Source organism: Mastigoproctus giganteus, chromosome 10 (assembly GCF_048544385.1).
Source record: "Mastigoproctus giganteus isolate SK-2022 chromosome 10, ASM4854438v1, whole genome shotgun sequence".
In the NCBI taxonomy this organism is placed as follows: Eukaryota; Metazoa; Arthropoda; class Arachnida; order Uropygi; family Thelyphonidae; genus Mastigoproctus; species Mastigoproctus giganteus.
Genome location: NC_143584.1, coordinates 139,594,110 through 139,609,566, shown reverse-complemented (window position 1 = coordinate 139,609,566; position 15,457 = coordinate 139,594,110). Strand labels below are relative to the sequence as shown.

Sequence of the window (15,457 nt, the reverse complement as noted above, 5' to 3'; positions counted from 1 at the left end):
GCTTTAGGGGGTAAATTTCTATCAGCATGGCCCACACTTGTAGGTAGAAGGAATTTGTTTTGTAGAGACGGGATACACTTAAACAAAGGTGGTGCAAAAGTTTTTGCCAGTATTATTGAGGATACCTTAAAGGCTCAGGGAAACTGCTAGTTAGGGGGGATGTGGGTAATATTGACACGCGTTTATCTGATAATATTGGTCAATGTAACTCTTGCACATACCTTAAGAGTTCTTATCTGTTACCCCAACTGGACGTATTATCTAGTTGTTCTGGGGGCAAAGACGTTTCACGTGAGCAGGTAGCTAATATCAGGGAAGAGAGCCTAAAAAACTTCAAGGGTTGTGTTAGGGTTGTTAAATATACAAGAACAGTAAATCTTAATTGTTTATACAGTAACGTTAGAAGTGTCGTCAATAAAATGAGCGAATTCGAACTGCTGGTTAAAACAAGTAACGCGGACATAATAGGGCTTACGGAGACGTGGTGCCACCCGGAAATTGGGGATGATGAGTTTCAGTACGGCTTGTATAATGTATTTAGGAAGGATAGAGTAGATAGAAGGGGTGGTGGGGTAATGCTTCTTATCAGAAGCAGCCTGAGTGCGACGATAGCTTTCCCAGATTCAGACATTTCACATGCTAGTATAGAGTCTGTATGGTGTGAGATAGTTGGAAACAAAGGTACAATGCGAGTAGGCGTAATCTACAGACCAGGTGATTGTGAAGACTATGACAAAAGCCTCTACATGCAAATGGAATGGGCAAGTAAGCGTCAATGCCTTATTATGGGTGATTTCAATTTGCCTCTAATTGATTGGAGTAAATGGGAAGGAAACTCGACATGGGGAACAAAATTTTTAAATCAACTAGATGACTGTTATTTGTATCAACATGTCAGGGAAAGTACTAGAGAAAAGAATATCCTAGACCTCATCATCACACATGAATCAGATGACATAACAGGGCTGACAGTAGAGGAACCAGTAGCAGGAAGTGATCACGGAGTTCTACGGTGGATGATGACGAGAGAGGTAGCAGAAGTAAAAGGCAAAGGAATGGGTTTTAATTTCAGAAAAGGAAATTACGATGCCTTAAGGTACTACATGGCCTCTATTAACTGGGTAGATATCGCGCAGAGAATGAATACAATTGAACTGTGGTACGCTTTTAAAACATTAATCACAGATGCCTTGAATGCGTATATACCATTAAAAAAATACTCCAAGAGAAGGGTTCCAAGTTGGATGACTAGTGAAGTTGCCACATTACTTGAGCAGAAAAAGGTGGCATGGAAACGTTACAGAGCAATAAAAAGTACTGAAGCCTATAGCAGCTACAAGGTGATGTGTAATAGAGCCACAGAAAAGGTTCGACAGGCAAAGGCAGTTTATGAGAAATCACTAGCAAACAGAGCAAAGAGGGGGTAAAGAATTCTTCACATATATAAATGCCAAGAAGAGCAGGACAAACCAGATCGGACCTTTACGTAAGGGAAAGGGGATAGTATTAAATACACCAGCTGCAGTTGCAGTTGAACTCAACAGTTATTTTGCATCGATATTTACAAATGAAAAGCCTTTTGTGGCAATGGGAAATTGTGGGAGCGAAGTTAAAAAATATGTAATTAATGATATTGAAATTTCGCAAGATTATTTAATGAAAAAACTTTCAAGCCTACAGACTAGTAAGGCTCCTGGAGTTGATGGAATATACCCTATAATCTTAAGAGAGGCGGCAAGCGAGTGCATTATGCGAGTTATGCGAGCATCACTAGACTCTGGGGAGATTCCCTTGGATTGGAAAAGTGCAAATGTATCTCCCATACATAAGGGTGGCTCTAAAAGTGAAGTTGGAAATTATCGACCTGTCAGTCTGACTTCAGTAGTAGGGAAAATCATGGAGGCATTGATCAAGGGTGGAATTCAGGATCATTTGGATCGAATTGAAATTCTCAAGGATACTCAGCATGGTTTTGTAAAGGGAAAATCATGTTTAACAAATCTGGTTCGCTATTTCGAAAGGGTCACTCACGAGCTGGATTTAGGGAATAATTTCGACATTGTTTATTTAGATTTCAGCAAAGCTTTTGACTCAGTCCCACATGAGCGGTTGCTTTATAAGCTGGAACAGGTTGGAATCACTGGGAAAATCCTTAGATGGATAGAAGGATGGCTTCAGGGCAGGAGGCAGAGGGTTGTGATAAATGGCTATTCCTCAGATTGGGTTGATGTAAGAAGTGGGGTTCTCCAAGGATCAGTATTAGGACCACTGTTGTTTTTAATTTTCATAAACGACATTGATGAAGGGATAGAGGGCGTGATGTCTAAATTTGCAGTTGATGTTAAAATTGGTAGAATAGTTAATGATCACTGTCAAGCTGAGCTTCTTCAGAGAGACCTCGATAGACTTCAAGAATGGTCAGAAAAATGGCAGCTGTGCTTTAATCCAACAAAGTGTAAGGTATTACACCTGGGAAACAGTAATCCCAAAATAACTTATTCACTTGGTGGAGTTCAACTAAACCCAGTACTGGAGGAAAGGGACTTGGGTGTTACGATACGGTCAGACATGAAATTCTCTGAGCATTGTAAACAGGTTGCAAGGAAGGCCCATGGTGTCCTATCGATGATCTATCGAACTTTTGCAAGTAGAGATAGGGACGTGATAATCCTTATCACGTCCCTATCTCTTATATACCTCCTTATCCCATTATATAAGGCCTATGTTAGACCACACTTGGAATACTGTGTTCAAGTATGGAGACCGCACCTAAAGAAAGACATCGAGCTTCTTGAAAGGGTGCAAAGAAGGATAACTCGCCTGGTGAGATCGGCAAAAGGGCGTCCTTATGAAGAAAGACTTCGAATATGTGGGTTGCAGAGTTTGGAAACTAGACACCTTAGAGGAGATTTGATTGAGGTGTTTAAGGCTCTGAGAGGCATCAGTAAAATGAATGAGGACAAAATTTTCAAGATTATAAATGATGCTAGAACTACGCGGGGAAATGTTTAGATTGGACTGCAGGAAGTTTTATTTTAACCAGCGAGTTATAAATTACTGGAATAAGTTGCCTTCATGGGTGGTAGAGGCCGACAGTTTGGGGAAATTCAAAGGTCATCTGGATAGTACTTTCGGGTAAGGGAAGCGCATAGGATGATAGGATTAATTTGCTTTTTATTTAATTTTTAATTTCATTTTATTATTTTTATTTATTTATTAATTATTATTATTTATTTATTTAATTTTTGTTTTTATCATTGTTTTGTTCGGATTTTTTTTTTTTTTTTTTTTTGGCTGGTGCAGCATAAGCCATAGGCTTTCTTGCACCATACGGCCGTTACTAATACTAATACTAAGGCTTTAAACACCTCAATCAGATCTTCACACAGGTTCCTAGTCTCGAGACGCTGCGGCCTTTCTAAGTAAGAGCACCCTTTTGTTCCCTTCACCAGTCTGGTTACTCTTCTCTGCACCCATTCCAGCAGATCTGCATTCTTCCTACAGTGAGGCCTCCAAACCTGTACGCACTACTCAAGATGCGGCCTAAACATGGCCTTATACAAAAGGGATAATTACCTCCTTATCCCTGCTAGCAAATTTCTCAATATCATTAACAAAACCCCATGAGCTGTCCTGTTTGTTTGTTTGTTTGTTATTTGGTTTTTAGGAGCATTAGCAACTAAGGCCATATTGCTCCGGGATATGCGGTGGTCATTCCCTGACCTTCCCGCATCCTCCGTATTTGGTGATGACGGGCTCGACCCCCCGGTCTAATCAAGAAGCGTGTGCTACACACTGCTGCTCCTTCCCACCTGGCTACGGAATCACCATGAGCTGTCCTAGCAGCATGTCTGCACTGATCAGAGAATTTCACATTTAACGGCACAATTATTCCCAGGTCTTTTTCATCTCCACTACCCTGAGGGTAGTACCACATAATTGATAAGTTACTCTGAAGAGACTGTTACCCATATGTAGTACCTTGCATTTGTCAATGTTAAACTTCAACTGCCATATTTTTCAGTTCATCAGCCCAATTATCCTAGAATCAATGCCAACCTTTGTATCATTTGCAAACTTAGACATTAAGCCTGATATACCTTCATCAATATTACTGATAAATATTTAAAACAACAATGAACCTAGCACGGAACCCTGGTGATCTCCACTAATAACAGTCCACAAAGAGCAGTGCCCATTGATAACCACTGTTATCAATGGGCACTGCTCTTCCCTTTATCCATAGCAGTAATTTGCCCCTAATGCTAAATATTGCCCCTAAATATTGCTCCAGTTCGTACAGCAGTCTTACGTCAACAGTATCAATAGCCTTCCTGAAATCCAAACATATATGATGTAAAATTATTTTTTGCAACCAGTTGCTTCATCACTGCATCATAGTGACCTATCAGATTGGTTAGGCAAAACCGCCCCTTAACAAATCCATTCTGTGATTGCAGTATAATTGTTGCATGCCTGTCCAGATGGTCCTGCATTATTTCTTTAACCAGCATTTCCATTATCTTCCCTCGAACAGATGTTAATCTAAGAGGTCTGTAATTATATATACAGTATATAAATATAGTAAAAAATATACCTTAATATATATTATAAACCCATTAGATAGATTCCATCCACTTCTGGTGACTTTTTTTTTTATGTCCATCTTTAACAATTTCTTCTACACTTTCCGTTCAGTTATCACAAAGTCATTTAGCTCCTCGTTAGAATTTGATAAACTTCTGGCATACTCTTCCCGAAAAAACTGCTAATGTGTGAATGTAGATGCAAAATACCTATTCAATTTTTCCGCAACCTGAGTTGATAACCTATAAACATTAAGTGGCACAATGTGATTCAGTCCCTTCCTTCTTCTGTTAATACGTATAAGCATACAAGGTTTTGCTGTTTTTCTTTTCATCCTCTGCCAGAGATGTCTCATATCTGCTTGCCTAACCTTCTTTGTGACTTGATTACAGATTAATTTATATCTACCATAGGCTTTTGTATCACCTGAAACAGTTGGAGTCCTTTTATTGCATGCAGACGGACATGGTGAATCCAATAGGCGCTTTACGCACACATGCTAACTCGCCCAATAAGGTAACAATACTTGAAAGCATCTAAATGAAAACTTTGTTGCTGTATGATTCTGCACATGATTATTGACAATTTTCAGCACCAGATGTGGCTGATAGACTTGTAAAAAATGTCTTAAAATTAAAAACCTATTTATGGCCGCGTGCCAACGATTCGCCATTCATATACGATAGGAGGTAATCTCCGAAATGGCAGCCTTTATCAATACGTCATACTTTAAAAAAAAAAAAAAAAAAAAATCACTATTTTAATTCTAAGAATATATGCGAATTATAAAAAAATACTGCACATTTAAAGAGCGAAAAACGGGAGGAACCCATTTAAGATTTTTTTTTTTTAATAACAAGATATTCATTGCTATATTATATTATAGTTTAATTGCAATCTATATAATATCGATGTAGATACACAATAGACAACTCTTAAAGAAAAAAACTACGATAAAGGGCATCATTTCATCTGTATCTCATATTGTGCTCATCCTTCACAACGAGTTACTATGTATTGCACTACCTCGAATAAGTAACGCTTCACTAATAGAGAAAACTATTGTTACTTATTCTCGGTGGGCACCACCACTCAGACGGCACCTTCGAAAAATGGCATGGATTAAAGATACTCTATTATCCTTATACTGTCCCTACTAGACTTAGGAAAGTGATAGCAGGTGAGGAAGAAGAAATGCGTCGGAAGAGGAAAGGGATAGTTACTCCTCACATTCACTGAACAACTCAAACACTCGAGAATCCCATTAGGGAATACTTGTTACCTAATCGCGGTAACGAGGACTCCATCGAGACCCCCCCCTCCTCCCAAACGGCACCGTTTGCAAAACGGTATGGGATAAGATACTCTGTTATCCACGTACTGTCCCTATTAGACTTAGGAAAGCAAAGCAGGTGTAGAAATGTGATAGTAGGAGAGGAAGAAGAAGAAATGCCGTCGAAAGAGAAAGGGGCAGTTACTCTTCATACTCACACCACTCAAAAACTTAAAACTCCTCGAACAAGCAACGCTTCCCCAGTAGAGAAGACTGTTACCTATTCTCTGAAACTCCGGGCAGCATTAGGCTCCCCTGGTGACCGTTTCAGGGCCATTTGGTCTTTCTTCAGTAGGTAGGCAGGCAGGCACCCTGGTGTTACAAACATGACAACCCAGTTGTGAAGTTAATTGCACAATATATGAGAGACTGCCAAAATGTACATGGTAATACTGTAACAAAACTAATGCAACTAGGCATAATATTTTAAGAGTAAGGTTATCTATACAATATCGGTGTAGATACACCATAGACAACTCTTAAAGAAAAAACTATGATAGTAGTGCAAGAGTTGTCTATGGTGTATCTACACCGATATTGTATAGATAACCTTACTCTTAAAATATTAAGCCTAGTTACATTAGTTTTATAACAGTATAACTGCAATAAATTCTGTAACAATCTTGTTTAATTTGATTACATTAAATTGCTTTAGCAGTAAACCAAAATTAGCAGCGACTTAATACACCTTTACATAAAACAAAACTGGTATCAGCTGTGGCTGAACTTGCCTTTTTTGGATGCTTTGAGAAAATGTAACCAAGAAGTATCAGAACCACAAGGCCACCTGCAGATACTAGTCGATATCTATTGCTGCGAGTGTCCACAATGAGAAATATAGCTATACCAATCAATACAAGAAGCCATATAACCCTAGAATAGAATAAAATATGTACAAAATAAAATATGTATATACTTTTTGTGGTATAGTTTAAAAACTATACCACAAAATAGAAGCTAATTATTATTATTATATATATATATATATATATATATATATATATACACACACACACACACACACTGGTGTTCAAAGAAAGTACATCACCCTTTAAAATTGTAATTGTCGTCCGAATAACGTATGTGGCAATATTTCGTACAGTTGTTGTTGTTGTTTGGGTTTTAGGAGCATTAGCAACTAAGGCCATATTGCTCCGTGGATATGCGGTGGTCATTCCCAGACCTTTCCGCATCCTCCGTATTTGGTAGTCACGGGCTCGAACCCCGGTCTGATCAAGAAGCGTGTGCTACGCACTGCTGCTCCTGCCCACCTGGCTACGGAGGCGCCATTTCGTACAGATTGCATCAGATAAGATTGACACGCGTAGGTGATGATGTAATATTGCATCAGCTGTTACTTTCAGCTATATAAGCACGCTTTGCAAAGAGGTGCAGTCATTCCTTGGTTGTGTCAGGATGGCGAGTTACGTGCAGTTGATGCCAAGAATAAAGATTCCAATTGTTGCTTTACGTGAGAAAGGATGTTCTTCCCGTCATACTGCTTATGGAGTGTCTTGAAATCAGTCGACAGTGAGTAGATTTCTTTCCAAACGCAAGAATACTGGTTCCGCGCATAGGAAAAAAAGGAACCGGGAGCAAACAAGCCTCTACGCCAAAACGGGGCCGCGTTTTGAAGCGCTTATGCCATAAAAACTGTAAAGCTTCTTCGTCTGAGCTGAAAAGAGAATGGGAAGAACATACAAGGGTGATAGCAAGTGCAGTAAAAGTCAGAAGACGCCTCTTCAAAAATGGACTTGTAGCCCCGTCCTAAGAAGCCCTTCCTCACACAAAAAATGAAAAAGGCCCGATTAATTTGGTGTAAGGAGCATGTCAAATGGACCTCCGAGCAGTGGAAGTCAGTTAATTTCTCGGATGATAAGAAATTCAACCATAGACGTGGTGAAGAATACCATCCAGACTGTATGGAGTCTACAGTGAAATTCCCTACCAGCCAATGATATGGGGCTGCATTTCGAAACGCAGAGTAGATCACCTGCAGTTTATAAAAGGTTCCGTAAATGCCAATGGATACCTGGCTATATTGGAAGGCAAATTGCTGCCAACCATTTGAGACCATTTCAACCTGCCAAGTAACTGCATCTTTCAGGACGACTCTGCTCCTTGTCATCGGGCGAAAAGTGTAAGTAGGCAAATTCTGTGGTTACTTTAGCTTCATTTCTGCATTAGAGGTTCGACAGTAATGTGTTTACATTTGTTGCAGGGGAAAAAATGGTTGGAAGAACGATCCATTACAACTCTTAGCTGGCCAGGAAACAGCACGGATCTGAATCCTAAGGAGAACTGTTGGCATCGTGTGGAATCTGCAGTTGCCAGAAAGAAACCAAAGACCTTTTGTGAACTTCAGGAAGCCATAATTGGTGTCGGAACCACGAACTATCAGTTGATTATCTTCAGAAATTGATCTTGTCAATGCCTCGATGGTGTGCTGCCGTCATCAGGGCCTGAGGCGGTTCAACTAAATATTAGTTTGCGCCTGGTGAACTTTCCATTTTGTTTTCCATTTAAAATGATAAACTGATGCAAATTGAGGGCTTCTGATAACATTTCAGCCATAACTGTCGTGTTTACCAAAACTGTTGTATAAAGGTTGCAAATGCTAATTTTGGAATATTTTGAGAGCACCTGTCAAATATTACTTAGCTTTGTCTTAACTATTAATAAATATCTTTTGTTTATATTTCTATTTGTGATGCTAGTCATTAATGTAACATACCATCGCGAGAAAGGGTTGGAAATATGAAATTCCTAGGTGATGCACTTTCTTTGAACACCAGTGTACATGTATATATTTTTAATGTTAAAGACCAACGTTTATAATAATGATAACAACTGCTTTCTCAATTTTCAGCTCAATTTTACTAGAAGGATGGAACTTTTCTAGAACTGCAGAACCATTTTTTACTATACGGAACGTTAATATTGAAAAAAATAAACGCCGAGTTGTGAAATCAAATTAAAATATGCAGCAAAAAAAATTCCTCACCTCCAAACACGTTTATGCTAAGTTCTAACGACAAAAGGCCAATTATGACTGTCGTTATTGCAACTCCTAGCAGTTCTATTTGTAATAAGGGTAGGGCTCTGGAATTTTACGAACAGAGCTTTTAGATATACTAGACGTTTTTATTTTCATTTTCGTGAAATTTTGAAATGAAATGGGGGAAAAAAATCAAATGGGTAAACTTAGACACTCAGTTATTTAAATACAGAACATAGATACAGAGTATTTATAGAATGTGCCGATTATACAGTATTTTCAACAAAGTCTTAATTCCCAGAAACTAATGTCTCCATTTTTTTCCCGCTCATGTGACGTTGTATACAAAATATAACGAAGTCAAGTGAAAATTTAAACGTTACCGCCAAAATCCTTTTAAGTTTGAACACCGCATGACAAGTGGTAGGGTTATAGCAGTCTCTGAATATGAAGGCTGACATTGACGTGTGTGTATGAAGCAGCAGGTTCTATTCAGTTCTTTAATGCAGAAAACATGGTAACCATTGAGATTCACTGTTTGAAGAACATTTATGGCGTCATGGTAGTCGATGTGAGCACAGTTAGGCGGTGCATTAGACGTGTCATAATGGCTTGAAGGACACTTCAATGTGTCCTTCAAGGAGAACTATTGCTGCTAGGCTGTTATGTAGGGTCTTTGGCACCATACCTGTGGTTGACACGATGATCGGGATGGTCGTTACTTGTTGCATATGCCACATCTCTTTGATCTCCTGTCTTAGGTTCGTGTACTTCCTGATTTTTTCCCCATGGGTTTTCTGCAGGTTGCCAGTGTTGGGTACCGCTATGTCAATCAGATAGGTAGCTTTTTCCTTCTTGTCCACAAGCGTTATGTCCGATCTGTTGTGCGGGATTGTTCTATCCGTTATTATGGCGCAGTCCCAGTACAGCTTGTGGTTTCTAGTACTACCTGGGGTTCGTACTTGTAGTACGGTACACTTTCTTCTTTCAACTGGTATTTCCTGGCTAGCTTCTGATGTATTATCCTGGCTATCTGGTCGTATCTACGAGTGTACTCAGTCCGGGTACACTCATAGCATCACCTTGCACCCCGCGGTGATGTGTTGGATCGTTTCTGAGGCCAGGTGGCATCGTCGACATGTGTCATCGGACACTCCGGGCTCCTTGGTGATGCATTTTCTAAAGTTTCTGGTGTTGATTACCTGGTGTCGGATGGCGAGCATGAATCCTTCAGTCACGGGGAAGACCGTCCCGCTCGTGAGCCATGCATTCGAAGCAATTTTATTTATGTGATCTGGATGGAGATCATTGTAGTGTCTGTCTGCCATGGGACGTCTTCTTGCCCTTCTTTCTAGCTTCGTTTGTGCCTCCTGGTTGGGGGGGACTCCTCGCTTAGGTTAAGTGGGATATACCGCTTGTCTATCTTCCTTATAGCCTGCTGGAGTGCTGTTGTGTGTTTCTGGAAGTAATCCTTCAGGTTAACTATCGCTGTCTTCTGTTACTCAATGAGGTCTATCAGGCCTCTTCCTCCTTCTTTCCGGACAAGTGTCACTCTCTCCACGGCAGATTTCGGGTGGTGTTGGCGGCTCTTGGTCATCATTGTCCTTGTCTTTCTCAGGATATCCTTCAGCTCGGTGTTACTCCAATCTATGACCCCGAAGGAATATGTTAGCACTGGGACTGCATACGTGTTTATGGCTTTAACTGTGTTTCCTCCGTTCAGCGTTGCTTTCAGCAAGCTTCCGATTCTCTGGTGGTATTTTTCGGTCAGGCAGGCCTTAATTTCCTTGTGCTGTAACTGCTGAGCCTGCATCATCCCCAAGTATTTGTAGGCTTCCCTCTGCCATGGCTTCGATCTCTTTACCAGTCTGCAGTTGGTAGTTTCAGTTGACTAATTTTCCCTGGTGCAATCCGTGGGTCTTGCATTTGTCTAGGCAAAATTCCGCCCTAATATCATTGCTGAATTCTTCGGTGATCTGGAGTAGTTGCTGGAGGTGCTTTTCGGTTCCCGCTTAGAGCTTGATGTTATCCATGTACATCAGGTGGGTGAGGGTGTACAGGGTCTTCCTTCCTTCTTTGAAGTTATATCCGTACTTGCTACTGTTGAGCATGGTGAATAGCGGGTTAAGTGCTAGACAGAACCACAACTGGCTCAAGTTATCTCCCTGAAAGATTCCTCTCCTGATGGGGATTGGCCTGGTTGTGATGTTTTCAACCTTAATGGTGGTACTCCATTTCGCCATCGTTTCTCCTAGGAAGTTTATCACTATCGGATTGACTTTGTAGATGTTCAGCGCCTCTATTAACCAACTATGAGGAACGGAGTCGAAGGCCTTGCGGTAATCAATGTAGACTGCGTACACTGCGGCGCTTCTTGTAGGCTTGCTCCATAACCGCGACATTTATGGTTAATTGCTCCTTTCTGCTATTCGGCCATTATGTTCTGGCTCTCCAAGTTGTCTGATATCTTCCTGGTTATGCAGCTGGTCAGGACCTTGTACATTGTTGGGAGGCAGGTGATTGGCCTATATTTCGCCGGGTTTCTTGTATCTTCGTCTTTAGGCTTCAGATATGTGATTCCTTGAGTGAGAAACTTCGGGATTGTCTCTGGGTGCCTTATCGTTCGGGTGAACTGCTTTGCCAGTTGTTTGTGTGGTGCAAGTGAGCTTCTTCTTCTTATTGTTATCAGTTTATTAATTAACCACAAGAAACCGCGGGTCACTGCAGGATGGCGATGTGAAAGATGAAGGATGTGAAATTTACAGACTGAGGTGCGAGGAACACAGTACAATGTACAAGAATACATGCGTGCTCGACCCGAGAAATTTACAGGAATCAGCTTACAAATGCATGAAAACAAAAACAAAGTGTGGTAATATACTGCACTAATGCATTAAAAACAGTTCAGGATAATCTGGGACACAGGAAATTGTGTGCCAGATCGGTTCCACGATGCTCACGTCAGATAACAAGAGGCAGAGAGTGCAGGCTAGTGTCGATCTTCTGGAGCGGTATAAGACTATGAATGAGGATGTTTCCTGACGCATAGTCACTGAAAGTGGAAGTCTATGGAATGGCTATACGAAGAATCGCCATCAACCCGGAAAAAAAAAAAAATTTTTTTTTTTGGGAACAGAGGAGTTTATCCTTGTAGATTTACTGGAATGGAGAGACATCAATTCCGCTCATTACGTGTATGGAGACACTGAAGAAGCTGAAAATGCGAATTGAAAGAGCGAGGACAGAAAAGAAAAATTTTCTCCTTCAGCACAATATTGTAAGATTCCATACCAACATCCTGACAAGAGAAAGCATTGAGGAATTCGAATAGACTCTTCTGCCCAATCCCCCAACCTTCCGCTATCAAACTTTCACCTAAGTCCTATTGCTCAACGAGGACCTAACACGAAAGGACCTAACAGGTGAAAGAACGTCGCGGAAGAAAGTTTGTTCAGCTGTGAACAAAATTTATACAAAGTTGTGGTGAATATGTGAAAAAAAAAATCAATTTCCAAATAAATAAAGACTTTAAGTGCATAACAAACAGTTTAAACTGGCATACTGCAGTAGTATCAAAAAATAAAAAAATTAGAGGCATTAGTTTCGGAGTAATTCTGGTTACTATTTCATCAAATTTGTTCTATTTGATATCATTCCTCTTGACAAGATCACATTCCAATACCACTGAAAGAGCCATCAGGTGTAAACCTTTTAAATAAATAACAGAATATTTGTTTCTTGGGAGTGATTTATTTGAAAGTAATGTAGTGCAATAACAGGAAATCTCGTTGGTGACTCGTGGACACGTCGACTGTTTTGGTCATAATGCACTAGTTCATACGGTACTTCCCACCGCATGATTTATTGTGTATTATGCCTTACAAGTGTGTTCACTTGTCAATTTGCATGCCAACAGAATGAAAAATCCAGAATAACTTAAGGGAAAAGTTAGCCGAAAATGTTGCCAATTCTTACAAACAAAATAAGTGTACAATCAGCTAATAATAATGGAATGGTATAAATGCCTTACACACTGAATTAAATCAATAAATGATAACTTACCTTGACGTCCACCGATAACTCATCAATTTCTTCCACAGTTTAAAAACTGGACTCATTCTTTTGAACAAAGGTGGAAAAATGTATCTTTTCACTAAAAGTTTATACACAACAATCACGTATGCTATTACTGTGATGATAATGAGCAAAACCACGTTATCACACCAGTTAGAATCCCTGTTCATGTGATAGATAGCAAAACCAAAATATACATGATACACATGGAAGAGTATTGCAAATAAAATTCTTATAATTGTTCGCTTGTGTCGCTTAAACCATTCATTAACCCTAGATATTGGTTTACAAAACCAGGGAAGCTCTTCTGAAGGGGCAACGTTACTAGCAGGAGTGTACGCCGTAGCATTGTCTTCTTTCTAAAATTCAAACACAAAACACGACGTTACTTGTAAAGAAGCAGTATGTCTACTGTATTTTCTGATGTTAAAGAAATCATAATGTTCTAAATAATAATATCTTTTAAATATTTAATCCGGACACCAAACAAATACAATATTAACATTCTCGATTCATGCACAAAAGCAACAAATACAAAAATGTAAATATTTTTGAAAACTTTTATAGTTGTAATATTATTTGAATCAGGAAGGGAAGAACAATGAAGAGTCACTTTGCTTACTCTGTCGCCCCTCACGGTTGCAGCCACCTCTAGGCTTCTATATTAACAGAACTGCACACGGATGGCAATACGGACAGGACTTCACAGACTTCCAAAGAGGCATAATTGTCGCTGTATGTTACAATTTGTTACAGCAAACAGGACGGCTGCACTGATCTAGTTCAAAGATTAGTGTCATTTTAACCTTCAACAATTGGAAGAGCACCCAAAAAACATCTGTGAACAGATGCAACTGCAAGGATGTAAGGTGACGTCGAGCACTTCGACATGTGGAACGGATTATTAAATGTAATCTTCGCCAAACGACGGAATAATTAACTTCTGCATTTAATGCGGAAAAATCACACAACACTAGTATCCACACCATGTTAAGAACTGTACAAAGAATGCTTTTACAGAATTAGGAGACCTTCTTCAACTAACAAATAGTTGAGTAATATCACCTATCCCGCTTTGTGATACTCAGAAATCTCACCGGATCACGGTTAAAAAACAAAAAGAAGAAGGATACTCTTCGTCCGCTGAATAATGTGAGGGGCATGAAATTTCTTAAATAATTAATACACACGTCGACGTTAACCGGAATGCACAAAACTATGCAGTGCGCAGAGGTCTCAACTGATCGTCACCGACTACTTAAAATCAATTAAAATAAAACGAATTCAAATCTTCCTATGTCTGGCAATTGACTCACCTTTTAAGATAATATTCATAAGTATATTGCAATGAACTACTTAATAATGATGGCATGAGAACCTCGGATGGCGCCTCCGTAGCCAGGTGGGAAGGAGCAGCAGTGCGTAGCACACGCTTCTTGATTAGACCGGGGTTCGAGCCCGTCACCACCAAATACGGAGGATGCGGAAAGGTCAGGGAATGACCACCGCATATCCCGGAGCAGTATGGCCTTAGTTGCTAATGCTCCTAAAAACCAAACAACAACAACAGAACCTCGGACAATCAATGATTCTGTGAGCTAAGTGACTGTATATAAAAGTAAGATGCAAACTACGAGGGTTGGGGGAAAAACAGTAGCAATCAAGTAATGACAGGAAGGTACAAACTATTGATCACATTCATCTAACAACCATGTTTTTCCTATGCACTCAGTAACCATCTACAGAACTGTTTTTAACAATACTGTATATGCAAAAATACCAGTCTATGGCTTGCTAGACAATCCTGTCTGCTTTTCAAAACGGCAACTCTGAATAGGTTTTTTTCATTTTGGGGAAACATTCAATTATTGTTTTTGCTAAGCAAGGTGCAAGCAGTAACAGAAACAATATCATTCATTACGACGCCACAACCAGGAGTATTACATTTAGGACAGTCTGATCGATATGATTATTTATATCGTTATATATTGTAACTGGAAAAAATATGGAAGTGGCCAGGAGTATTACATTTATACAAGTATGATAAAGTTTATTAATAAATATATATATATAATAAAAAATAAACAGACAAATAGAACAATATTTACATCGTTATAATTGAAAAAAGTTATAAAAAAAAACTCTATAATATAAACTTTATAACTTCATTAAAACTTTATAATATGGCAATGAAGTTGAGTTGGATCAAACATCAAAAGGTGTTATTCCACAACAAGGATAGTGATCTGAGCATCACCGGAAGATATAAAATTGATGTCTCCGTTAATTACCACATGATAATTACATACATCATTCGGTTACATTCATATCATTATATCCTCTCAATTATGCCCATCAGTAGATAGTAACCATTAATCATTCGAATAATACGAGTATAACCGAATCATCCATCATGCAGGTGGTAGATGACTTTCATCAACCGGTGAAATACCACCACTTTGCTT

At 39.4% G+C, this 15,457-nt stretch overlaps 1 protein-coding gene across 1 annotated transcript in view; it reads right to left on the bottom strand.

The window, feature by feature from the left end:
• Nucleotides 1–15,457, bottom strand: part of LOC150079318 (uncharacterized) — a 211,685-nt gene that overhangs the window by 159,957 nt on the left and 36,271 nt on the right. The window contains exons 3-4 of the mRNA XM_090383031.1: nt 12,981–13,351; nt 6,652–6,793 (exon numbers count right to left, since the gene is read on the bottom strand). Coding sequence (XP_090239157.1) covers nt 6,652–6,793; nt 12,981–13,351 — 513 coding nt within the window. The remainder of the gene's footprint in view (nt 1–6,651; nt 6,794–12,980; nt 13,352–15,457) is intronic.